The sequence below is a fragment of the Carassius carassius genome, chromosome 12, assembly GCF_963082965.1.
Source record: "Carassius carassius chromosome 12, fCarCar2.1, whole genome shotgun sequence".
Classification (NCBI taxonomy): domain Eukaryota; kingdom Metazoa; phylum Chordata; class Actinopteri; order Cypriniformes; family Cyprinidae; genus Carassius; species Carassius carassius.
This window is the reverse complement of record NC_081766.1, coordinates 26,314,162-26,341,693: the sequence shown is the minus strand read 5'-3', so window position 1 is coordinate 26,341,693 and position 27,532 is coordinate 26,314,162. Positions and strand designations below refer to the sequence as shown.

The window sequence follows — 27,532 nt, the reverse complement described above, 5'->3', positions numbered from 1 at the left end:
GTGCTTATTATATCGAGGGAAAATATAGAAAAAGAAGGCTGTGAAACGTGATCAGCTTTGCCCTTTTGGCGGTCACACTGTTTAGATTTTTTTAGGGCAATTCGTTTTGGAGTTATTGGCGTTTACCGCTGAATGTGTCACGAATATCGAAAACAAAACCAACTTAACCGCGCTCTTCCGTGTCTGAGGTACAATGCGTTCCCACTGCACGCATTTGTGCTAACTTGTTTGTGAGGGCTCATGCGACTTCTTCTTCCGACCACTCATGTCATTCCATCTCACACCTTATGACACGAAACACATCATCATGGTCATGAGCACGACCGCTTCTGCAAGTACAAGCAATTTTGAGCCGAAATTCGTGTCAAGGACTTTTCTTTTGAACAAAGAATGCAGGGTGAATGTAGGAAACGATTGATGTATATGCAGCAAATGCGGTATGCGAAGCTACGGAAGATAGACGCGTCCCGAGCTCAGCTGAGGTGAGATGAGCTTTCTAAAACAGCCACCAGCAAAAGAGCTGGGGTGTCCTCCAGGACAGGGAGCTCCTGTACGTCATTCAGCACCCTGGACAACAACTCAATTCCGCATCGCTCCCAACTCTGCTACAGTTGACACTCACCTCAACCAGAGTAACTTGTGCTCACATTTCTGACCTTGTAATCATATCATAATACATTTTGTAATTTATTTGTAAATATTAGCCAGCTGGCTAGCTAGTTAGTTAGTTTAATTAGCATACCCATATTTTTCTTTTCAATTTTGTGCATACATACAGTGGAAAATTACATACTTAAACTTAATCATTTCATTTTATGAATGCTAGATTATAGTCCTAGTTGTGGTCTTTTTTAAAAGACATTTAAACACACTTTGGTGAATTAAAAGCAAGCAGTAATGTAATTGATATTAAAACAAAATTAGAGAAGGTTTTTTTTTGTTTTTTGTTTTTTTAAGAAAGAAAGAAAATAGAGTAAAATTAAATAAGCAGTTAACTCGAGCAAAAACATTCCATGGTGTCAGTGTTGCCAGTTAAGATGTTTTAAAAATGCTATTTCAAAATACTACATAAACATCATGGGCTAATACACAGTCATTAAACTGTTAATTTTACCTCTATATTGATATTTTTCTGCTAAGAAAGCAAAAGTGTTTTAATTCGTCCTACATGAAATGCTGTCAAATCTTTTTTTCATTTTTCATTGATGTAAATTGTATTTTATTCTTACATTATTTAATCAGTTTGATGATTGATTAGTACTAAAATTGTTATTGTCAGAATTTACTTTCAGAAATTACTTTGCTTAATATAAGGGTGTAGACGAGTTTTGGTCACAAAAGGTTCTGGCCAAAAATAAATAAATATATAAATCCTTTCTTGCGGCGCCCCCCAGTGATTTTGCGCCCTAGACAACTACCTATGTCTACCTGGTCAAATTGCATAAATGTACCTGGGTGCACTTTTTAGCGAGACGCAAAATGCGTACCGATAAGTACATGTCACTGCAGTTTCCAAAAGCACTAGAGGCAGTAAAACTCTGACACCTATTATTCCTTTTCACACAGATTTACTTTATATATATTATTGATTATTTCTTATTTCACAATTACTTGAAGAATATCATGCTATGACTTCAAAACAATATTAATATGCTGGGAGATCTGAAAAATGATGCTTTAGGATGTTAGCGTCACACATTTCAGCTTCATATCAATGGGTTTTCCTAGGTGGCAGGTTTGTACAGTAGCTCATGGAGTACAGAAATGTACAGAAACGTAGCCTACAGTGTTACCACGGTTCGGCAAAGCAGTCCAAATCTGCATATATGGAATTTCAAATTACACGGTTGCATCAACAAATGCGTTTATATATCAATTTTGCATTTGTTAACACTATTGGGTAGGTTTAATGTTGGGTTTTGTGTAGGGAATATATCCAACATAATAGAGCATTCAATTTTAGCTCAGTCCCCAGATATTTGAATTGTGAACCGCCACAATCGTGCCAGGGTTCACAAATTGAACCAGTGTTTTAGTACCACTCAGTGGAAATTTGTCTTTGAAATTGCGGCGAAATGTGCAGTAAGGTACGTAAAAACGGTGTTGCACAAAAAGTGAACAGAGTTACATATTTTTATGAGATCAGGTTGGCCTACATTGCCTATGCTACGGGCAGGCCCTGCTAACTGTTATGCTTGTGCTGTGTAATCCTTCACTTCATTGGGCTTCAGCTTCATAAAGCCTCTGCTGACCTATACACCTTTTTCTTTTTTCCATTATTTTGCAGGAAACTTAACTGTGCACAGAAGATCAGTAACACATACAATCTCTTATGCATTTTTATTTTCTTTTTTATGTATTTTATTTTTTTACTGCTTTGAATGGATTGTGTATCAAAGAGCACAAGAAACAGAAACATTGAACTCAATTCAAATATGCATTATAATACAATAATGTAGCATTTTTCCTCACAAGCAATTATTTATTGTAAAATAAAAAAGTTTAAAATGCAATATTATATTATTTTTAACCAAACAAATGTAAATTAAATGTTGTATTGTCTCTCCCACATTAAAATGTTTTAGATAAAAATGAAGATTCAAAGCATATTGTGACTCTGTTATTTATTTATTTATTTATTCATTTTGGTATGTATTACATATGTTGTAATATGCCAAGACTATGGAATACTCAGTTTTATACAATATGTTACATCAGGTCACTGATGTAAAACACTTTGTGCTTTATCACAGGGGTGCTTCACTCCTCATATTTTGGTTGCATATGGTCCCATGACTAAATTGGGTTTTAAAACCAGGACAGGTGTTCTGAGGAGCATGTTCAGGCATAATGCACAAATCACCATATGTAATGATTGTCACTCCTTTGTTGAATTTGGTGAAGTGTCATTCAAAATAAGTGTAATAACAGGAAGATTTGCCATATCTTGCAAATGATGGACATTTTGCATAGGACGGTATTGTGAACATGCAATACAAGTATATTTGATTCATGCTGTTTAAACATTTGAGCATTGTAAAGTGCTTGGTCTCTGCCCTTTGGATCATTGTGTTGATGTTTGCATGTTATGTAGTGGGCATAAAAACATTAGCAATACAATGATTTGATCATTTAAACGCATAGTGCTGGTTCAGCTAATGGAAGTACATAATGCAACACACTCTCAACACAACAAAATATTGATATAGGCTGATAAGAGGGATTTTTTTTTTTTTTTGCATTTCCATAATATGAACAATATGTATTTATCTGAAAGATGTCTTTAATACATTATTGGATTTGGAATATTGTACTGCATTGTAATTTATGACCATACTTAGATAAGTGATTCTTAATTAACTAATTTATTCAATGATGCGGTCAGTTATATCTCACGTTCAGTCTCTGCAGTTGGTATACCTTAATTTGTATATTTTTTAACATGGTAAATTAATATATTCTGTTTACTACATCTCTTAAAATACCATTCAGTATGTTAAGCTGGAAGTAACTCAAAATCATTTTTATAATATAAGTGTTGGTTTTGGTCTGAGCTTTGTCTAATGTAACATCACTGCACTTGTCATGTAACAGAAATACTACATCATTAAATGTTTGCTGTTTTTCAGCAAAGCCACGTGCAATCAGGAACATAGACAGGCATTTTGAAGGGCCATGGCCGAAATCACTGGATGTGGGGCAGTTTTTACTTGGCAAATGGCGTGATGTGATTGTCACTGAGTACAGATTTGAAGATCATTAATGAATTTAGGTTATAGGTGCATTGTCATGGTCTGTCAAGTAACCCTGCCCTGAACACTTGCTGACAATCAATTATAGTTGAGGTTTTAGGGAAAACTGTTATCATTCTAGAATTGCATAAGGAACTGCTTTTGTGTCAGAGAATTTATGTTACAAAAGTCTTCTAATTTCTTCTAATTTTGTTACCAGATTCTCCATAGTATTTGGAAGATTGTTAATTCACACCAAGTACCATTAATTAGAAGAGCATCGAAGTGCAGCTATACTTAAATGGCATGGTACTAATGTTGATGCTAGGAGACAGCTGGAAGTGCATTCTTAGTCCCACATTAAATTTAGAAAAGGATGAAAGAGCACACTTCCAGAATGAATCTTAAATGCTGCTATTTTGCACAAGAGCTTTTCGTGTCAGAGCCATGTGATCCACCCACTGCATTGTGGAATGCCAAACCTGACAAAATCATTTCTAGTATTTGGTTTGGGCACCACTAGGTGTCACTGTGGCCTCAAAGCTTACAACTTAGCCTACTCTGATTAGATTACTATTCCTGAGGTAAAACATGCCCTCCTCATTACCCCAAGGTCAAGACATGCAGAAATAAATAAATTAGAAAAAATAAATAAATAAATAAAAGTGTAGAAATAAATTAATAAATAAATGTGGAAATAAATAAATGTATAAATACATACATAAAAAAGAAATGCGATTTTTTTTAAAATATATACATAAATAATTGTATATATATATATATATATATATATATATATATATATATATGTGTGTGTGTGTGTGTGTGTGTGTGTGTGTGTGTGTGTGTGTGTGTGTGTGCTCTTGTTTTTGTGACATATCAGGACACAACTCTGTATAATGACATGGGTATGACACAGATATTACAAGGAGAGGGTGACTTATGAGGATATAACCCATGTCCCTATTTTTCAAAACGCTTATAAACCATACAGAATGAGTTTTTTTTTAAAGTAACAATGCACAAAGTTTCCTGTTAGGGTTAGGTGTAGGGTTGATGTAGGGCCATAGAATATACAGTTTGTACAGTATAAAAACCATTACGCCTATGAGATGTCCCCACTTTTCATGTGTCTGTTTTCGTGTCTGTGTGTGTGTGTGTGTGTGTGTGTGTGCGTAATGATATAAAAACCTTAGTCACGGGAAGAAGCAGGCAGGAACCGGCAATCATTTAAATACCACTTTAATAATAAAATAAACACCAAACAGCGCAACTGCCCCTCACGGACGACTGTCGTGCACAACCAAAACACAAAATAAAATCCTGGCCTGGTCCTCTCTCATCCTTCACTGTCATAGCTCCTCTTTTGTATCCTTCCGGATCTCCTCCGTGGGACTCGAGACCGGTGAGTGGCACAGGTGTCGCTCATTTCCAATCACTCCACTGGCCTTGCTCCGTTCCCACGCCTCTCAGCCCCACCCCACTCGTCACATACCTCATCACCCCTCGCAGGCCGGGGGGTAATCCCGAGACTGCGCTCTACTCCCTCCGGGGGAACCGCTCACTGTGGCCACGGGTACCTGGGGGTAAGGACAGACAGACGAGGAGAGAGAAAAGGAGACGGAAGAATGAGGAGCAACAGAGACAAGAGAGGAGAAAAAAATAAATAAAATTGTTCCGGTTCCTAGACACACTGCCGCCCGGCCCTCCACCAGCTGGGTGAACTCTTCCATGGTGCCTATGTGATAAGTCACATGCCTTTGGTGTGAGAGACCCGGGTTCGAATCCACTGTGCAACACCAATGTGTCCCTGAGCAAGACACTTAACCCCTAGTTGCTCCAGAGGCGTGCGAACTCTGACATATATAGCAATTGTAAGTCGCTTTGGATAAAAGCGTCAGCTAAATGAATAAATGTAAATGTAAATGCCTGGCGGCGGCACTGGATATCCCTCGGTAGACGGCACGACACTCGACGCCCGATGGATGGTGACGGTTCCTCCTGTTTCGGGCAGCTGGCAGGATTCCCCCGTTACCTGCTCCTCCCCATTTAAATAACACTTTAATAACAAAATAAACACAAAACAGCACGACAGCCCCTCAAGGACGACTGCCGTGCACAAACAAAACCAAAACGAAATCCAGGCCTGGTCCTCTCTCGTCCTTCATTGTCGTAGCTCCTCTTTTGTATCCTTCTGGATCTGCTCCATGGGACTCCAATTTATCAGGTCAGGTTTGGTATTCCATATTGTAAGGCACAGTGCATGACACAAATGCAGCATTGTGGTGTTATAACTGTGGTAGTTACATCTGCATCTCTAAAGGGGAGGTGTTGTGTTAATGCATTAATTGTTAAAGTAGAACATTACACCTCTGTAGCAGTTTAAACTAGTTAGTAGAATACTGCAGCACTATAACATAAAACATTTCTATAAGACTATTATCTTGTTACTATATCATAGTTACTTAAATTGATTATCTTAGTTCAGACACAAAAGCAGCATTCTACAGTATTACCTACAATATATTTTAGATTAGATGTGTATATTTTATTATTAGTTAGAAAATACAGTCCCGCCAGATGGGATAGCAGTTCGGAAATTTAGGTTTTGCAAATTTCAGTTCTTGAAATGTAGTTTTGTGCAACAGTTAATTGGTAAAAAATTATATACTCAATTGCAGAGTGGGCGGTTAATAGATTGTGTCAGCCAGACCTTAATATAATGAGCTGCCACACTATCATCAAAATACGCTGAACCATAAAACAGTGAAAAGCAGAAGGGGGATCTGTGTCATTATGGTGTATTTTAATCTGTGTGGTAAACAGATGGACAGACATATAAATTATATAATGTGCTGTGAGCATTTGCAGCGCATATGTTGTCAAATTGTTTAAGTTGGTTTCTTAATTTGAAGAGTTTTTTTTTTTTTTTTTTTTTTTTCTATTTGCAGCGCGTTGAGCTCCATCGGCCACCGTAAGAATTTGAAATGAGATAATTATTTACGGAATGTGCCACACATAAAGGATGAGCCGGTCATCATATGTTGGACAATCCTCCTCTCCCAATGAATATTTTCTATCTCCTTCACTTGCTCTTGTTTAACCCTGCGAATTCCTCATACAAACCTCAATCACGTATGATTGTGTAGAGAGAGAGAGAGAGAGAGAGAGAGAGAGAGAGAGAGAGAGAGAGAGAGAGAGAGAGAGAGAGAGAGAGAGAGACTAGTAGCTACACCCCATTCACTGGCTCACTGTCTGAGTCTGTTTGAGTTGCAACATTCCTTCGACAGCTTCGTAAGGATTCAAAGTGTTCTCGCTGTATCTGACCTTTAAATTACAACTCGTTTTGAATAAAATAAGAAATTTCGACGTGAACAACAATGCAATGAACTCTATCGGAAGTATTATGAAGAGCTGAAAAATAATCAAGAGAGCCCAGATGTTCCGTGAAGTTGTGCGTGCGTCACTCATAAGCCTAGAGCCTGAGAACGCGCTTTCTTGTCACGGACTCCATTTATTATCCGGATTCATGCAAAGTTATCTGGAATGAACTAGACATGTGGATCATGTAGTCGCTTGAAATAGGAATTACGCGTCTGCTGTCTTCGTACCTGGAATACCTGCGTGACAGGTTACCCATGTTAACATTGGACGTCTTTTTAAATGTTGTTTTTTTATTTTATTGTTGTTATTATCTATGTGTTTTTATGTGTTGCTTCTAATATGGAGAACGGAAAATGTGCTTTATGTTATCGTGAGACTCACAGCCGTCTGGGTAGATAATCTGAGAAGAGGATGAGATATCAGTTCCAATGCACAGGATCCTCTGGATTTTTCGCAAGTAATCGGAATGAGATTTTGGGCTAATTTTGCGCAGAGAATACAGTTTTGTTAATTTATTATTCCCATTTATTGCGTTAACGGCTGCAATCGTCGAACAGCTCGTTTAACTGAATACTCGAGATGGCCGCGATCGCCAGTTCTCTGATCCGACAAAAACGCCAGGCGCGGGAATCCAACAGCGATCGGGTATCTACCTCTAAACGCCGACCCAGTCCCAGCAAAGACCCCCGCTCTCTCTGCAAGCGACATTTCCTGGGGGTCTTCAGTAAAGTCCGCTTCTGCAGCGGCAAGAAAATACCTGTTCGCCGGCGACCAGGTCAGTGCTGGATGCTTTTTCAGCCCCCACCCGAAGCCCCCACCCGAAGCCTCTGCTGCAGTCTGTCTAAAGCGCTGCTGGAGGAACATACATCCTCAATTATCTTTATATATATATATATATATATATATATATATATATATATAACATTATTATTATTTATTATTATTATTTTTTATTTATTTTTTTATTTGCAATGCAGCGCATCAGGGATTTCTTAGATTAAATGGTTCACTGATGGAAGATCCAGTTTAAACTGGAAGCTGTGTTTTGTAATATGACAGAATTATCTTAAACCAGGGACAAACAAGAGAGCAGCTTAATACTCACTCCAGCTAGAAACCACAGCTACCAGTTTAAGATGGATTTTCCAACAGAGAATTTTACTGCAGTATAGGGAGGGGTTGTATACTTAGTTTTTTTGATGGACGTGGTCTCACTGCCAACTGAATCACTCTTTTGTCCTTTTTTGACTCACATAAAGTGGCACGAAGTGTATGAAATTATGTATATATATAATTACACAGTTGTCCTCTCTTCCTCCTTCAAAACACTTTCTCATCATGTAGAACAAGCACATCCCCCCTTCCCAACATATGATCAGTTATTTGATGGCTGTTTCTGAAGGATTTGTCTGTAAAAATGTTGTTTTTCCTTCTCCCCCGTAAGATGCGCCCTCGAAACCTCCACAGGTGTCCCGTAAGGGCATCAGGCTAGGTCAGTAACTCAGCCTCCATCCTCAAGCTGTGTCTTCCAATTACGCACCCCATTTTGTGCTCATGGGGACTAGCTCCTGTCTAACGGCAGTCGCCAATGTCTGTCTTGTCCTTGTAGTATGCCTCCGAATATTGTTCTATCTCTCCCTATTTGTATTATTTTTATGTACAGTATTTTGTACGCTTTTCCTCTTTGTCTCTTTCTTCCTTTTTTATTTTTTCCTTCTTTCCTCCCCTCTGATACCTTTTTGGTCTCTCTACATTTATTATGTTTCTGTACCCATTATTATGTGTGCTCTGTCCCCTCCGTCTTGTTTCCGTGCAGTTAGGCTTCTTTTTGGTCTGTGCTGCTGATGTGTTGTGTTTCTTCTGTCAGTTGTGGTGATTTAAGTAGTCGTGGTTACCATTCACAATTTCATGATAATGACATAATTTACCAACACAGCTGATTTTAACTGTTTCTGTTTCTGGAATGGGGACATATGGAACTTGTATGGTTCAACTGAATAATATTTGTAAGGGGAAAATATGCAGTTTTGATGAACATATGACATGCATTATCTCATGCATATATCCAGGTGCACACAGGCTTAAATCCACATGAGTGCATACATTCCTATACAGTATGAGTAGAAAAATGCATGTACATTTATCTCACAAACTCACATGTGAGGAGGTAAACCATCTTTTACCAAGTGAGTCTGTAGTGGGTCCAGTTGACACGTGGCAGATTTAGATTTATGTACAATGAAACATATTTCCTCTACTGTTGGAAGCTTAAAAGTAGAAAAAATAGAAACAGAAGATAATGAAGATAACATCTGGGCTAGAATTAGATATGTTACAATCAGAATTAGTACAATCAGAATGGTAGAACGAATTGCTGATAAATGAGTTTGATTTTCTTGTGAAAAAAAGAGCATGAATGCTTCACACAGCTCAGTAGAGTATATTTAGATAAACTGCTGTAACCCCAAACTATCCTAACATAATAAAAACTCATTGGAATATTAATTTTCTGCATTGTCCACATGAATATTTGAGGCCTGTACACCACAAGAAGAATGGTTGGAACAGATCCTTTGATTTGCAAAGCAACAGATTCAAATGATGTACATTCTGTTACAGGAAGAGTTGTAACTTAAAAAATTTCCTTATGTAGTATTTCAAGCATCCCCCCCCCCACCCTGACCAACTTTACGTGGTTTGCTGGTAAAAACATTTCCAGGAGGAATGGAATGATTTAAGTGAAAAAGTAATTACTTCATTGCCAAGTCTCAGTCAGACAATGAAAATCGAACATACGATCAAACAGTACGTCATACACGAAAGGACCTTATATAAATATTCCATAATTATATAAAAAATCATAAATAAAAATAAAAAATCGTTCTTACCAGTGTTAGTGATAGTTGCCTTAGTTAGCTTTGCTAACACACTGGGATTAGCAGTCCAAGTATGTTTCCTTGGAGAATGAGGGTTTGAAGACCAAAAGGATAGAATTGCACTTGCAGAGTTAGCTATAAAACTTTGGCGAGATCTATGATGGACATATTTACGGCACGGTATAAAAGCAATATCCTGATGTAAGCATAAAGCAGGCAGAGGCTCACCGTAATGAATGTGTAGTTGCAACAGTTCCACTGCAGAGTATTGATAGAGGGAAAACACCGGATAAAAAATTAAGCAGAGAATAATCCACACAACTGCAAGCTAGAAAGGCAGTTTGACAGTCATCATAACTGTAGCTGAGCAGAAGGTTAAAGGAGAAGTCTGACAACCGAAACAGATTTCCAGATCCAATGATGCCAGGAACAAACTACAGATAGCAAATAGCGGTAGACAGAATCTAAACATACAATGTTTTTATAAAATAGTCCAAGCAGTCCAGTAGTCCAAGCAGGTGAATAAAAACACAAGTAAACTAAAATCCTCCTCAGAGAAATAGATGCTAACAGCGCCAGCATTCACCCCAGAAGTCTCAAAATGGGGTCTGCAGTGGATAGATGGGGTCCTTGATGTATAGCTGATTACGACTATCATGGACATTCACAACTCATCTGAGCTCTGGTATTGAAAGCTGTGGAACTTTGCTGCATGCCAGGTCATCCATGTGGCCATCTTCACTCCTCACCTCTCAGGCCTGCCTTTAAAAATGTATTATACCTGCTTGTGCAGGTCACCACTCCATCAGAAAACACCTGTTATGGCTACAGCTGGTCTTCTAAACTCCAGGTGTCCATAGTGAAAGTAATAAATGAGGTTGCAGAAGCAAATAAGCAGAGCTTTGTCAGCCATTCACAAGCACATTTACTGCCATTACTGTATAAGAAATCAAGAACTTATTTAAAATAGTAGAATTCTTCTTAACAAGCTTTAGTTTACATGCTGAAAAAGATAAAAAATATTGTTGGTGTGAATTTTGTTAAATATGTCTGTTGGGCCGGGGCTGTGTGTTTCTTTTCCAGAGCCGCAGCTGAAAGGCATTGTGACACGACTGTTCAGCCAGCAGGGTTTTTACCTGCAGATGCAGCCAGATGGAACCATCGATGGCATCAAGGATGAGAACAGCGACTACAGTGAGTGATTAGAACTGCACTAAATGTGCATGCAAAGGAGAGTTAATTTTACAACACTAATTGTATATAGGGGAGACCATGGCTTGTTGTCATATTTTTATCCTCAGTGAACAATCATCAGGTTTGGTTTATTTATGAAAGTATGTTTCTGTACAATCATTTAGCACAATCTTTAAAGGCATAGGCTAGTAGGCAAGGTTTAGTAAATTATGAGAGAATTTGCATTTTTTCAGTACTGAACATTTCTTTCGAGGAATAGTATAAGTTTAACTTTTTCTGTTTTATTGTTAAAGTGATAACTGTGCTTTCTCATGTGAAGATTTTTGTGTACATGACTAGGTTTTTATTAGATGATCTAAACTCTGACCATCAATAAGAATGAAATTATATAATTAAGTGAATATTTGCCTCTTTTAATATATTATTGTTCTAATAACATAAGGGAAATAATTAATTTAATTTTAATTGCAAATAATTAATCAATGGAAGATGAGATGAGTGATATCATAATTGCTACATCATACTGGAAAGCAGGGCAATCCAACTTAAATATGTTTGCTGAACTTCTCTGTAAACAGCACTCTTTCTACGAGTCACCTTTTTATGTAGGGCTGTCTAACAAAGGCAATTAGCTAATGACTTATAAAGAGAGTGGTTAAAAGTGTAAAACATATGTATTTCCCTTTACAGTTTGTGTAAACTGTCTCCTGTGGAGGAACCTACTTCAATAATAATTAACTTGCTTATTCTTGCTTAATAATTGTTAATGATTTATCACAAGCAGGTTATTATTATTATTATTATTTATTTATTTTATTATAATTTTTTTTTTTTTTTAATCGATCCTGGAAAATATGCCAGAAAAAATATATAAATAAATAGCCTTTTTTTCCCTCACATAATTTGAGAACTACATTTTAATATAGAAGGTTTACTGTGCGTTCGGTCTTTTTGGTTGCCATAGTTATTTCATTTAAATTAAACTCTAATCTGACCTAACCCTAACCCTATGACCTCAAATTTGGAATGAAATGCAAATTCTATTTCTAATTATTCCTTTTCTGACATTCCATTATTCTAATTAACTCTTTTCTTTTATATTTTACTCGTTCATTTGGAATCTATGTCACTCAGAGGTTCTCACGATCACAAACTCTCCATTCTGATCATTAGTCAGAGATTATAACTAATGCCAGAAACATGCTTACTAGTACTCCAATAGTATTTTGTCTAGCCACCTTAATGCAACTGCCCAACAACTTAGCAATTAGTCAGAAATATATTATTTCACCTGATGTGCCCCCATGCTCCATCTAACCTGAGATCTAGTATGTACTTAACGCTGAGGGGAGATCTGCGGAAATATATGCCTTCACTTAGTCTTCTTGAGAAAATAATTTCAGAGTAAGTCAGGATAAATTATACAAATTCATTATACAAATTACATCAATACAAAACATGAAATTCTCAAAGATAAATCTAATCTCTGCATGGTACGGCACGGTACGGCTTGGTAAGGTTCACTTTTTGTGTGTGTGTGGGGGGGGGGGACAAGTGCACCTTTTTTTAACAACCAAAATTTTTTTGTCTGTTGCAGAAGTACAGACATTGCTCTCGTTAATAGCAGAGGAGTGGATCCAGCGAGAGCTTGATGGGGTGATGAGGAATGAGAAAGATTTTTAGAAGTAGAGTAGAGTACAGTAGAGTCGGCTCAACTTTAATGACGTGAATAGTCCCGCCCACTCTAAAGTGATACTACCCTTAAGTGGAAATGCAAACTGTGCCGTACCATAGTGAGCCATGCCGAGCCAAGTCATAAGGATGAGTAAGAGTAAAGATGCATATCTGACTTAAGTAAAACACATAGTACACTCCACTCTACGGGCTCACCTGGCTTACAGAAGTGACCTGATCTTCTTTCAACATTTCTTAACTACTCAGACCAAAACAAACATCCCCCAAATGGAGACGGGAACTAACAATTGGAATTTGCATTGATCAAGTCCTAGACATGGAGAGTTTACACCTTTTGGGGACAGATGGTAATTTGCATGAAAAACACTGGGAAATGGAACACCCTCTACAGTGAGCAAAATAGTCAAGTCACCTTTATTTATATAGCGCTTTAAACAAAACAGATTGACTAGCCGAAGTTTGTTTATTAAGCATGCAGAACAACGACCCAATAAAACATTACAATAATCTTACCTAAAGGTCATAAAGGCATAGATTAACATTTCTGCATTTGAGATTGAGAGCATAGGTCATAATTTGGAGATATTTTTGAGATGGAAATATGCAATTTTACAAATGCTAGAAATGTGGCTTTCTAAGGAAAGATTGCTATCAAATAGCACACCTAGGTTCCTAACTGATGACAAAGTATTGACAGAGCAGCCATCACGTCTTAGAAAGTGTTCTAGGTTATTACATGCAGAGTTTTTAGGTTGTATAATTATCACCTCAGTTTTTTTTTTCAGAATTTAGTAATAAGAAATTACTCATCATCCAGTTTTTTATATAGACTATGCATTCCATTCGTTTTTCAGATCGGTATGTCTCGCCGGGCCGCAAAGAAATATAGAGCTGAGTATCATCAGCATAACAGTGAAAGCTAACACCAGGTTTCCTGCTGATATCTCCCAAGGGTAAAATTTAAAGCGTGAAGAGTAACAGCTCCATGCTGCACTTGTGATCAATATGATACCTGTTCATTCCCTGCTAAGAATTGATGGCGGTCATATAAGTACGACTTAAACCATGCTAATGCACTTCCATTAATACCAACATAGTTATCTTGTCTATGCAAAAGAATGCTGTGGTCAATAGTGTCTAACACAGCGCTAAGATCCAATAGCACTAATAGAGAGATACAACCATCCATCAATTAGTGATGAAAAAATAAATTGCAGCGCTGGTGGAAACAACACGAGATTGTGCTACTGTGACTGTCAAGAGTGACTTGACAGTGTTTAGTGTCCAGCCAGCAGCAAATAGTAAGGAGATATTTGAATGATTTACTAAAAAACTAGTGTTTTTTGAGTTGGTGTCGCAGGGATGAAGTTGCCGAACCTGACTCGCCATCTCCTCATTAGACACACCTTTAGAGAGAAGGGCACCCTTACGGATTATGATTATAATGAAAGAGTTTTCATTTTGTTTTATTTCATTTAATAGTCATTTAATGCTTTCTATAGATATATTTATCATGTCTGTAAGGCATTGCTGAGTTTTGGTTTATTTTTGTACTCCTGTTAAAGACAACACTTGGTCGTTACTTAAAAAAATAACTAAATAAAAAAAAATAAAATAAAACTTATATTTGACAATTAATAAATACTCCAAACTTTTTTTCTAAATTAACTTAATTAAAAAGGGAAACAAAATATAATCACTTTGCTATTACATACAAAACTGAACTAAGCCTTCAATACTATTGGGAAATATATTTTCTTAAATTTGGGAGGTGGGGGTCTAGACATAGTCTCAGAAAAATATTTGCAGGAGTCTCATTTTTCATGATATCTTATTCAGATTTGAAATAGAAACTCATGAAACATGTGGCTTTCAACCCATTACTGTTCAAGATTGCTCCAGGACTCATTTCATTTATTTTTATATCAAATAAAAAAATATTTAAGTGTGGTAAAAAAAAAAATTCAAGGCACTTCAGTGTCTATAACTTTTAATATTTTTGAGCATTATCAAATCTGGTTGATAAAAAGTTAGGCCCAATGTGTCTTCTTTCCAAAGACACCAAAATTATGTTTGTAACACACTGAAGTAGGAAACTGTTACAATTATAAGTTTGTTAGAGCACTTTCAGCTGTGGGGTGCTGGCTAACAGGTTAAATTACAAAAAATAAATAACTTTTCCATGATATTCAATTTTTTTTAGATGCACCTGTATGCCGAGTCCAAGCTTTTGAATAGTATAGTGAATATTGTTACACTTGGAGTAAAACTGGAGTACACTTGTAACGCTCGGCCTCATCAGCCAAGTTACAAGACGAAAATGGGATCAGATTTAACTGAGAGAGATAACTAGTGGTTAAAAGAATGAGACATAAAAAATTGGTGTAATTACAATGTTTACATAAAAGACTTTAAAACAACATGATGAAACCAGGTAAAGTCAGTCTGTCAACAAAAAATAAATAATAAAAACATTTCAGTTAGTTTGTCCATACCCTAAAACAGTCCAAGAATCCCAGTGTGTTGATAAGTCCAATGTGAGTGTCCATCAGTGTATATATAATTCACAGAAAGTGTAATCCAAAATTCATAGCTGGTGCCTAGAAAGGTGAGCTCTAAAAGTTGTAACTCCTCAATCCAGTTTGTTAACTGTCACCCTGTCTGTTTGTCATGCTGCTCTCTTACCCAGTTGTACTTCTTGCTTTCAACCATACAGTTCTTAAAGAAATAAACACACTTAAAATGTTAAGAGGAATAAAATGGACTATGAACACTCTGTGATACATTTAATCATTGTAATAAACAGAGCGGTAGAACGTCTTTTGTGTGACAGCGTCACACACTGTAATAATTTAATGTTAGTTTACAGGGATTTTATAACAGTCTTATACTGTATTTTTATAAACAGTAACATTGTGCATATTTTACAGAATGTATGTAAATATACAGCATATTTCTGTATTCAGGCCACTAAATATATAATACATTATAATACTGTAAACACATTGTATTGTGGTATAGATTGAAATGTGATGTGATGTGAATAGTGTATTACAGGCAAACTGGATTCATTAGTGGGATTTAATTGAACAAAATAACTATTTGTGTTATTAAGATAAACCAGTGGTTTGTGAAGTTGTGAGTAGTTTTTAAGCTTTGTGAGCTTCGGTTCAGTTTCAAACAATAGACGATGCTGCATAAGCAAGATCATTTGTCATCTGAATCATCTAACCTGTGCCTGAGACGAAGATTAATGGACTTTGGAGCATGAGAAGATGGATTATTGTTCAACTGAGTATTTATACGGTAAGATGATCTTTTTTTTTGCATTTCTACATCATTTCCACAAAAGGTTTGACTTTAAGAACATTAAACTTTTATTAATTTAATTCCCGAGTGAACAATTCTCACCTCATGTGGCTTGTTCAATTATATGTAAGTTAGCTTGTTTAACCAAACATAAATCACCCATATAAAGTTGTTTCAACATTTCACGCTGAATATTGACGCATAAAATGAAATAAATTCTTAGTGGCTAAGTATGATTGTATATGTGATGTAATGCCTTATCTGAAAAACATTAGAATGTAGAACTGAACGCACATCACAGTTTATTTGTTTTAATTAGGGATATGCTATGCTAGAGGTCTTCACGGATCCTAAAATTTGTGCCCGAACCCGAAAGAGACCCGTAATGTACTACACTGAACCGACCCGGACCCGTCTAATATTTCAAAAGCTGGACCCGGACCCATGAAGATCCGAGAAATCCCTACCCGGACCCGACCTGGAACCATCTATTAATTGAAAGCTGGGCCCGAGCCCGCTGGGAAGACACAGACCCGACTGGACCCGATTGTAACATATTCCACCTTAAATTGCTATTACAAGTCAATAAACCTGTTGCGAAAAAAAAAAAAAAAAGCTTTTTGTCTTAAATTTAAATTAAATTAAATTAAAAATTTAAATTAAAAATTTATGCATTTAGCAGAAGCTTTTATCCTAAGCGACTTACAGTGCATTCAGGCTATCAATTTTTACCTATCATGTGTTCCCGGGGAATCGAATCCCCAACCTTGCTCTTGATAGCGCAATGCTCTACCAATTGGGTTCGGGTCTATATTTTAAATTTTCAGCCAGGTCCAAATCTATTACCTCGGGTCCCGGGTCTGTTTAACATTTTGTGTAATACTTGTGCGATTGGAGTCATCAGACTCTGAGAACACCCGACCGTGATCAGACACTGCTTGTGTTTTTTGTAACTTGCAACTTGTAAAATTAGGAAAAAAAAAATGTGTGAGCCAAAAAAAAGCGATCTTTCTTTCTCTCTCTCTGCCTTTAGAAGCAGAGCGCGCAAATTCTGAGTTAATACAAGTGCACGCACGGGAACAATGCTTGCAGACTTGACACACTCATATTTAATATATTTCAAATCAGCTGCACCATCTGAGGTCACATTAATGTTTTCTATGATGCTCAAATTGTGTTAAACATATTTTAGGTTGATCCAGCTAGCACGCATGTGCAATCTTGAGTGCGTTTCATGTTTCTATGGCAACTAGTGAGGGACAATTCGATCACCAAACTGCGCTTTACATTTTCTCACATTTTTATAATAATATAAATGAACCGTTTAATCTTGAAGTGTTAGTTCACCCAATAATCAAAATTATGTAATTAATAACACCCTCATTTGGTTCCAAACCCGTGAGACCTCCGTTTATCTTCGGATAACAGTTTAAGATATTTTAGATCTAGTCCGAGAGCTCTCAGTCCCTCCATTGAAACTGTGTGCTTGGTATACTGTCCATGTCCAGAAAGGTAAGAAAAACATCATCAAAGTAGTCCATGTGACATCAGAGGGTCAGTTAGAATTTTTTGAAGCATCAAAAATACATTTTCCAAAAATAGCAAAAACTAAGACTTTATTCATCATTGTCTTCTCTTCCGTGTCTGTTGTGAGAGAGTTCAAAACACAGCAGTTTGTGATATCCGGTTCGCGAACGAATCATTCGATGTAACCTGATCTTCTTGAACCAGTTCACCAAATCGAACTGAATCATTTAAAACGGTTCACGTCTCCAATAAGCATTAATCCGCAAATGACTTAATCTGTTAACTTTTTTATTGTGGCTGACACTCCCTCTGAGTTAAAACAAACCAATATCCCGGAGTAATTAATGTACTCAAACAGTACACTGACTGAACTGCTGTGAAGAGAGAACTGAAGATGAACACCGAGCCGAGCCAGATAACGAACAAAAGATTGAGTCTTGAGTAAAGAACCGGTTGCATCGGTTTTCGGATCACCAGTAGTTCTTTCGGACAGTTCGATTCAATAAACCGGTTGAAGAAAACGGTTTACCGGTTCTTTTGCGCTTGACCTAATGACTTCATTTGCGATGATTGCCCTTGATTTAAGCCTTTGGTTTACTTGGGCTCATAACATTAACATATAATCAGTTCAATCAATCAGTTCAAACACATAATCAATCATCAAAAGAATCAGTTCGGTTCAGACGCTCTGTGTGTCAGTCTGCTTCACACTGAATCACACTTGCGCAGTATCATCAGCTCCTCGGTTCTCGAATCGGACGCGTCTGACAGAAACAGTTCTTGACTCGAGAATCTGAGTCATTCTTTTGTTCGTTATCTGGCTCGGCTCGTTGTTCATCTTCAGTTCTCTTTTCACAGCAGTTCAGTCAGTGTTCTGTCCCATCTTTCACATGTTGCGGTCTTCATTACTGTTCTATACATATAAAAGAAATGTACACACACACATATACATATACATGTGCATAAATATATATATAGGGCCGATTTTAGGCGAACTAGGCGGTTTCCTAGGGCGACAAATATGTTGGGGGTGCCCTCTAGGGTCGCCGTTATGTTCCGTTACGTTAGGCAAGTGCGCAGTTGGTGAAGAAAACGAAGCGGTCTAATAAACCCAGGGCTTAATTTGTGCCGGAACTAGCCGGATCCGGGACCTCATTTTGGCGGATCCCCCTCCTCCAGGGGCGGCGTTTCAGTATGGCAGACAGAGAATAGCCAGATATGTGCCGTGAAAAACTATCCAAAATTCATATCTCTATTATAATTTGTTATTATTATTTTAATTCACAGAGTTTTAGAAATATTTAACCAATGATAAGTTTTTAAAGGAGCTTGTAAAACTTTGTAACGCCATTGGATCCTCAAGCTCTCGAAAAACCTCGTCACTTCACCCCGCCTCCACTCAGACTGAGCGCCGCGCACAGCCTGGAGGAGACAGATCTCCGCTTATTTGCAAAGCAAGGGTAAAGAAATAACTTTGAATAGTACAGCACTTCTTTACTCAAACACTATGTCTGTAAAGGCTATTGTTTTTATGTGTTTGACTGGAGAAGTAGTTTTTTTTGCCATCTAGCCAATATACTTTTGTACGTTTAAAATATCCTGTGCATAAGTGCTTAAAAAAGTTAACAGCTTAAGTCGTTTGCGGATTAATGCTTATTGGAGACGCAAATCATTTTAAATGATTCATTTCGATTTGGTGAACTGGTTCAAGAAGATCCGGTTACATCAAATGATTAGTTCACAAACTAGATATCACTTAAACTCTTGTGTTTTGAAATCTCACAACAGACCGGAAGAGAAGACTATTCTGAATAAAGTCGCAGTTTTTGCTATTTTTGGACCAAAATTTATTTCTGATGCTTCAAAAAATTCTAACTGACCCTCTGATCAGTTGGACTACTTTGAAGATGTTTGTGGCAGGGGGGACATGGTTTAGAGAAGTCTGCAGCGGGAGAGAGAATCAGGAGACGAGCGGTAAGTGAGTGGTTTGGGCAAAAACTATCAACACCTGTTTCTTGTTTCAGTAATTGGCGCATAGAGAGTATAAAACGCCAGGAGAGACAGAAGCAGTCGAGAGAGAGACGGACTGCTGATGTGAACCGGAAACGGAACCGGAACGAGTAAACCGGAAGTGTTGTGCGATCGTGTCTGTATTGATGTAAAAGTCACCATTGGTGTTTGTAAAAGTTTAAGTTATTTTGAGTTAATAAATTCGTCAGCAGTCCAGCCGACCCCTTTGTCCTCTTCCTTTCCTTCCACAAACTTAATACACTGGTGCCGAAACCCAGGAGATAAGACGAAACAGGGCATCTGCAACACTCTTAGCGGAAATGTTGCGGAGGGCCACTGCTTCAGGATATCATGTTGCATAGTCAACTATGACTAATGCAAAGCGATGTCCTCGTGCAGATCGCTCTAATGGCCCGATGAGGTCCATACCAATTCTCTCGAAGGGGACCTGCATTAAGGGAAGAGGGCGCAAAGGCACTTTTGGGGCGGCCGGTGGGTTCACCAACTGACATTCCGGACAAGACGCGCACCACCTGCGCACGTTGTCATGAATGCCCGGCCAAAAGAAACGGGTCATGAGGCGATTCAGTGTTGCTGCCTGTCCCAAATGGCCCACCATAGGATTAGAGTGAGCCGCATGGAAAAGCATTTCCCTGCGGCTCTTCGGAATCAACAACTGGGTTGTATTCACTTTTGTCCGGGCGTCTTAGGTCACTCGATACAACCGATCTTTTAAAATAGCAAAAACGGATAGGTGAGCGGGTGGGCAGGTTGGAGAGGCTGGCCATCGATGGAGCGGACCTGTTGAAACGCGTGTTTTAATGTCTCATCCTGAGACTGCTCCAGAAGAAAGTCATCACGCTCTGAGAGAATCAGTCTCCCGATTTCGTTCGGTTCCTCTGAAGCAGAACCCAGTGGTCCTGGCTCAGTTTCTCCCACCTGCACCCGCGCGGTCTCCTTCCTTGCCTTATTTCCCCAAGAGGCAACCGCACATAACGACCCCAATAAAACCATAAACGCGGGCCAATTCGTTCCCAAAATTATCGGATGCCGGAGGTGGGGACTAACATTTCATCACATCCCCGTGTACGCACCGCACCTTAACCACTGCGGCTTGTATCCAATGCCCCCGGTTGAATCAGGCTTTGATGGATTGAGGTTTGGTTACATCCTGAATCCACCAAGGCCGGATATGTACCCCCCTTGATACTCACAGGTATTTGGTACTCGCCAGCCTGCCCGGGGATGGCCTGTGGGACGTCCGTGAATGCTGTGTCGAATATCGACACTTATCCAATGCCGCGGGTTGACGAGTTGCTTGATTGGCTAGGCACGGCTCGTTTTTATTCGACATTGGACTTAACAAAGGGTTATTGGCAGATCCCCTTGTCTCCATTATCCAAAGAAAATACAGCTTTCACAACACCGTTTGGATTACACCAGTTTGTTACCCTTCCATTTGGGTTGTTCGGGGCTCCGGCTACCTTTCAGCGCCTCATGGATAAGATTCTGCGGCCCCATGCTGCATATGCGGCTGCCTACCTGGATGATATCATTATATTTAGTAATGATTGGCAGCGGCATATGGAGCATCTGAGGGCTGTCCTGAGATTGCTGAGGGGGGCGGGACTCACGGCCAACCCAAAGAAGTGTGCGATTGGGCGTGTGGAAGTAAGGTATCTGGGCTTCCACTTGGGGCATGGACAGGTGCATCCCCAAATTGATAAGACAGCCGCTATTGCGACCTGCCCACGTCCCAAGACCATAAAGGAGGTAAGGCAGTTCTTGGGGCTGGCGGGATATTATAGACAGTTTATTCCTAATTATTCGGACCTTACCAGCCCTTTGACTGACCTTACTAAAAAGGAGGTGCCAGATACGGTCCAGTGGACGGAGCCGTGTCAGCAGGCCTTTACCCGGGTCAAGGCTGCCCTGTGTGGTGGGCCGTTGTTACACTCTCCTGATTTTTCTCTCCCTTTTCTGTTGCAGACAGACGCGTCCGACAGGGTGCTGGGTGCAGTCCTGTCCCAGGAGATAGAGGGGGAGGAACGGCCGGTGCTGTACATTAGCCGGAAGCTCTTGAAGAGAGAGGCTAAGTACAGCACCATAGAGAAAGAGTGCCTTGCCATCAGATGGGCCGTCCTCACCCTCCGCTATTATCTCCTGGGACGGGAGTTCACCCTCTGTTCGGACCACGCTCCGCTGCAGTGGCTCCACCGCATGAAGGATACCAATGCGCGGATCACTCGTTGGTATCTAGCTCTTCAGCCTTTTAAGTTCAAGGTGATCCACAGGCCGGGTGTTCATGTGGGGGTGGCCGACTTCCTCTCCAGAAATGGGGGGGGGGGGGCTGCAGGCTTGATGGCTCCCCGGCCTGAGACGGGCGGTAGGGGTATGTGGCAGGGGGGGGCGTGGATTAGCGAAGTCGGGCAAAAACTATCAACACCTGTTTCTTGTTTCAGTAATTGGCGCGGATTGAGTATAAAACGCCAGGAGAGACAGAAGCAGTCGAGAGAGAGACGGACTGCTGATGTGAACCAGAAACGGAACCGGAATGAGTAAACCGGAAGTGTTGTGCGATCGTGTCTGTGTTGATGTCAGAGTAAAAGTCACCATTGGTGTTTGTAAAAGTTTAAGTTATTTTGAGTTAATAAATTTGTCAGCAGTCCAGCCGACCATTTTGTCCTCTTCCTTTCCTCCCACGAACTTACCACAATGTTTTTCTTACCTTTCTGGACATGGACAGTATACCGTGCACACAGTTTCAATGGAGGGACTGAGAGCTCATGGACTAAATCTAAAATATCTTAAACTGTGTTCCTGTAATGAATGCACACAGGAAACGAGAGATCCAATCGCTGTATTTAATGGGGAATCCAACAATCACATCAAAAAGCAGGCAAGAGGTCATAACCACAAAATCAGTCCAAAAACAAGAAACAAGAAAAACACAAGGGAACACGAGAAAGCCAGCTGACGGAAAACAAGGACTCCATGAAACATATAGAGACAGGCTGGTTTATATGGACAGGTGCAAACGATGAAATTGGAGACAGCTGAGTGCAATTAACAGTGATGAATGGGACAAATGCTTGTGGGAAATGTAGTGCCTGCAGAGGGGTGACTATGGGGAAGTGAGACCACTAGTGGACACCTAGGGAAACACAGACCAGACACTGTGACATGTGGTAGTTCAGCAGAGACGTGAAGAGGCTCTGGTAGTTCAGCAGAGATGTGAAGAGGCTCTGGTAGTTCAGCAGAGACGTGAAGAGGCTCTGGTAGTTCAGCAGAGACGTGAAGAGGCTCTGGTAGTTCAGCAGAGACGTGAAGAGGCTCTGGTAGTTCAGCAGAGATGTGAAGAGGCTCTGGTAGTTCAGCAGAGACGTGAAGAGGCTCTGGTAGTTCAGCAGAGACGTGAAGAGGCTCTGGTAGTTCAGCAGAGACGTGAAGAGGCTCTGGTAGATCCGTGGTGATTTGACTGGGTTCAGGAAGATCAACTGTGTCTTGACTTCGTTCAGGAAGATCAACGGTGACTTGATTTGACTCAGGAAGATCAACGGTGACTTGACTTGAATCAGGAAGATCAACAGTGACTTGCCCTTGCTCATGAAGATCATTGGTGACTTGCCTTTGCTCATGAAGAACACTGGTGACTTGACCTTGCCCATGAAGAACACTGGTGACTTGACTTTGCTCATGAAGATCATTGGTGACTTGACTTGACTCCTAAGTAACTGTGGTAGTACTTGACTCATGAGTGTTAATGGTGACTTGACCTGACTCAGGAAAGTCAACGGGGACATGACTCGACTCAACGGGAACCTGACTCGACTCTGGAGGGTCAACGGGAACCTGACTCGACTCAACGGGGACCTGACTCGACTCTGTAGGGTCAACGGGACCTGACTCGATTCTGGAGGGTCAATGGGGACCTGACTCGACTCTGGGGGGTCAATCGGGAATCTGACTCGACTCTGGAGGGTCACCGGGGACCTGACTCGACTCAACGGTGACCTGACTCGACTCTGGAGAGACCACAGGGACCTGACTTGACTCTGGAGGGACCACGGGGACCTGGTCAGTGAGGACCTGACTTAACTCTGGACAGTCACCTGTGGCTGCCATCTTGTGCAGTGGCACAGGACCGGTGGCCATCTTGTGCAGTGGTGCTGGGCCGGCGGCCATCTTGTGCAGTGGCGCTGGGTTGGTGACTACCTTGTGCTGTGGCGCTGGGCTGGCGGCCACCTTGTGCAGTGGCGCTGGGCCGGCAACCATCTTGGGCAGTAGCTCTGGCCTGGTGGTCATCTGGTGTTGTGGCGCTGGGCTGGCGGCCATCTTGTGCAGTGGCGCTGGGCTGGTGGCTACCTTGTGCTGTGGCGCTGGGCTGGCAGTCATCTTGTGCAGTGGCACTGGACTGGCGACCACCTTGTGCAGTGGCGTTGGACTGGCGATCCTCCTGTCTGGAGACACAGGTGTAGAGTCGGCCATCACACCTGGAGAGACAGGTGTGGCTGGGGTATCCCACTGAGACCGATGTTGTAGGTACATGGTGAACCCCCAAAAATCCAGGATCTCCAGCTCCTTCATCTCCCACTCAGGCACAGGTTTATCCAGGCATGCGTTAAAAAGGACTTTAAGTACCTCATCATTGTACCCCATTCCTACCGCCATGGTCCAGAATAACTGCGCCAAACCACCCACCTCACTCCCCTCTTGACGGAGGGTGATCAGGTTTCAGAACCTTGCCCTCCGCTCCTCCATGCTGGCTGTGGAACGGATACGAAATCCCACACTGCTGGATCTGGGCATGATGGAGTCCTTCTGTAATTAATGCACACAGGAAACGAGAGATCCAATCGCAGTATTTAATGGGGAATTCAAAAATCACATCAAAAAGCAGGCAAGAGGTCATAACCATAAAATCAGTCCAAAAACAAGTAACTAGAAAAACACAAGGGAACATGAGAAAGCCGGGTGATGGAAAACAAGGACTCCATGAAACAGATAGAAACAGGCTGGTCTATATGGACAGGTGCAAGCGATGAAAGTGGAGACAGCTGAGTGCAATTAACAGGTGTGCAATTAACAGTGATGAATGGGACAAAGGCTTGTGGGAAATGTAGTGCCTGCAGAGGGGTGACTATGGGGACATGAGACCACTAGTGGACACCCAGGGAAACACAGACCAGACACTATGACAGTTCCGAAGATAAACTGAGGACTTACGGGTTTGGAACGACATGAGGGTGAGTTATTAATGACATAATTTTGATTATTGGTTGAACTAACCCTTTAAAGTTTTAGTGGAGCAGAGAGCACAGAGATGATAGCAAATCATTGTTTTTCATTTCTCCAATCACAAATGCAGACATGGTTTTATGTTTGCACGGCACGATATGCAACGCAATGCATAAAAGACTGTATAAGTCATTATAATCAGTAATTATGTCCCCACTAAATGCAATTGTAACATTTCCATCAGACGCTTGAAACATTTTGCCAATCACAACGCACTGGATAGCTGGCCAATCAGAGCACACTTCGCTTTTCAGAACAAGGAGCCTTGTAAAAATCAACACATTTCAGAAGGCAGGTCATAGAGGAGAAACAATAATGTACATTATGTGGAAAATGTGTTTTTTAATCCTTAAACCACATAAACAAATTTTATTACACCAAATACACAAAATAATGTTATTTTTAGCAACATCATATGACCCCTTTAAAGTTGACATGTCAGAATTTGTAAATTTTTAATTTATTTATTAAATATTTTTTTATTTTAAACTCAAGTCAAAGCAACTGCAATTTGTTCCTCTAGGGGGCAGTTACTGCACATCTTAAGCTTTTTCTCAATTTTTACATTTCTGTAATTTATTTATTTTGTTTATTCGTTTATTTTATTTATTTTTATTTATTTATTTATTTATTTATTTGTCTTATGTGAATAATATCAACATTTAAATATTATTTTAGGAACAAGTATCAAAACGCACCCTAGAAATTGAGACAGCAAAGTACATTCATAGGAAATTAACTGATGTATTCATTTACATTTTAATATCATGTGTTGTCTTATAGTTCTGTAAATAAAACCAATGATAGTAAAAGATGGCTGTAAATATTGTTCTTTGTACAAGTAACAAGACATACCCCTTGAAGTTTAGATTACCAACTGTTTACATTTTAAATTAATTTATTTAAACTTCTCCCTATCAAACTTGGTCAAGACAAGTGCAGTATCTTCCTCTAGGGGGCGGTAAACTGCACAATCTTTGTAATGCTTTGCATGCTTTTCTCAATCGTTCAATTTAAATAACTTTTGTTGTGCTATAGTTCTGTGAATATAACAAAAAAAAAAAAAAAAAACAACAACATCTAAATGTTCTTTTAAAAACCAGTAATAGGACACACCCCTAAGGTCTGATATTTATTTTTATACATTTCACAAGTGAAGCATTTAGATTAAATAATTGTGCTTTTTCCTCTTGGTATTGCACTTTGCAGACAGTCCTTGTCCTGCACTTTTACATTATAAGGTCTATCAGTTACAATACCTTAAGGCAGATTAAAACAGAAAAACACATTATGTGTTCTCTTCTACATTTTAAAACAATGAAAACATAGTATGTTTCTTGTTATTGTATTGAATCATTAAAGAACTATTGAAGATTTCTGAGGCTGAATCTCCAACAATATATCAAATGACAAACCAACTTTATATCGGTACATAAATCAATCATAGTCACTCAATGCTGCTTAAGATGTTTATTCACACCTTCCTTTAATCCAACAATCTAAATTAACTTAAATAGCAACTAGGACACATATACACATGACCTGCTAATTATTAAATTTTTTCAGGCTGAACAATCTGATGAAGATCCAGTTCTAATGTAATCGCTTCACAAGTATTAACGTTACATTTGTAATCTGTGTTAAAAAATGTCAGTTCTATGATTGTGTTTTTCATGTCTTATGATTTTACAAACACATCCATAGTCATGTTCCTAATGCTTATTTCAAATGTAGTATTCCTGATTGCTTTCACATCTTTCATGGTCCTACAGCTGCTCACACACTTGCAGAAATTCGATGGTCTTATCCTTCAAGCAGATGTAAGTAGAGATTACTCAAATCAAATTTATTTGCAACATGTTTTATGTCTTGGTTCTGTTAATGATGGTTGTGCCGTCTTTTTAAAAATTGTTTCAGGTATTTGCCACTCCATCTGATGTCCAGCAGTCTCTACATTTGCCAGAGAACACAGCTTAAAATTATTGGTATGTAAACATTAAACATTAGTTCACCCTAAAATGAACATTGTCATCATTTACACTATAAGCATATGGGAAGCAAATCAATTTGAAATGTAATATGCAAAATGGCAATGTATTCCTTTATTTAAATTTACATTTACCCATACATATGTGCAATATTTAGCGCAAAATGAAAATGAAAATTCAATTATAAAATACATTTGCCATTTTCTACATTAGTTTTAATATTAATGTTTTATAAGTTGAAAAATTAAAATGTATTACCCAAATTGATTAGATATGTTTTACATGTCCAAGCAAAAACTGTAGCCCCGTTCACTCTGCCAGTGACTAGTGACAGAGCGAAATAATCCCATGCATTTTCAATGGAGAGCTGGTGACTTCCAGCAACACAAGCAACAGTGACAATTGGCAATTCAATGTGGGCGTGTCAAGTAATGCAATTAAGTTGAGGATTCTTCAACTTTATGCAAATAATAAGCGAATTTCGCGAGAGACAGCCATTAGGAGTGAAGAATCTGTCAGT

At 39.3% G+C, this 27,532-nt stretch overlaps 1 protein-coding gene across 3 annotated transcripts in view; it reads left to right on the top strand.

The window, feature by feature from the left end:
- Positions 1–27,532, top strand: part of fgf12a (fibroblast growth factor 12a) — a 237,657-nt gene that overhangs the window by 88,337 nt on the left and 121,788 nt on the right. For 2 of the 3 annotated variants that reach the window (XM_059563956.1, XM_059563957.1), the window contains exon 2: positions 11,075–11,185. In XM_059563956.1, the coding sequence (XP_059419939.1) occupies positions 11,075–11,185 (111 nt within the window). Of the gene's footprint in view, positions 1–6,972; positions 7,891–8,559; positions 8,608–11,074; positions 11,186–27,532 lie in introns of those variants that run through there. The other variant, XM_059563955.1, reaches the window with a different exon arrangement.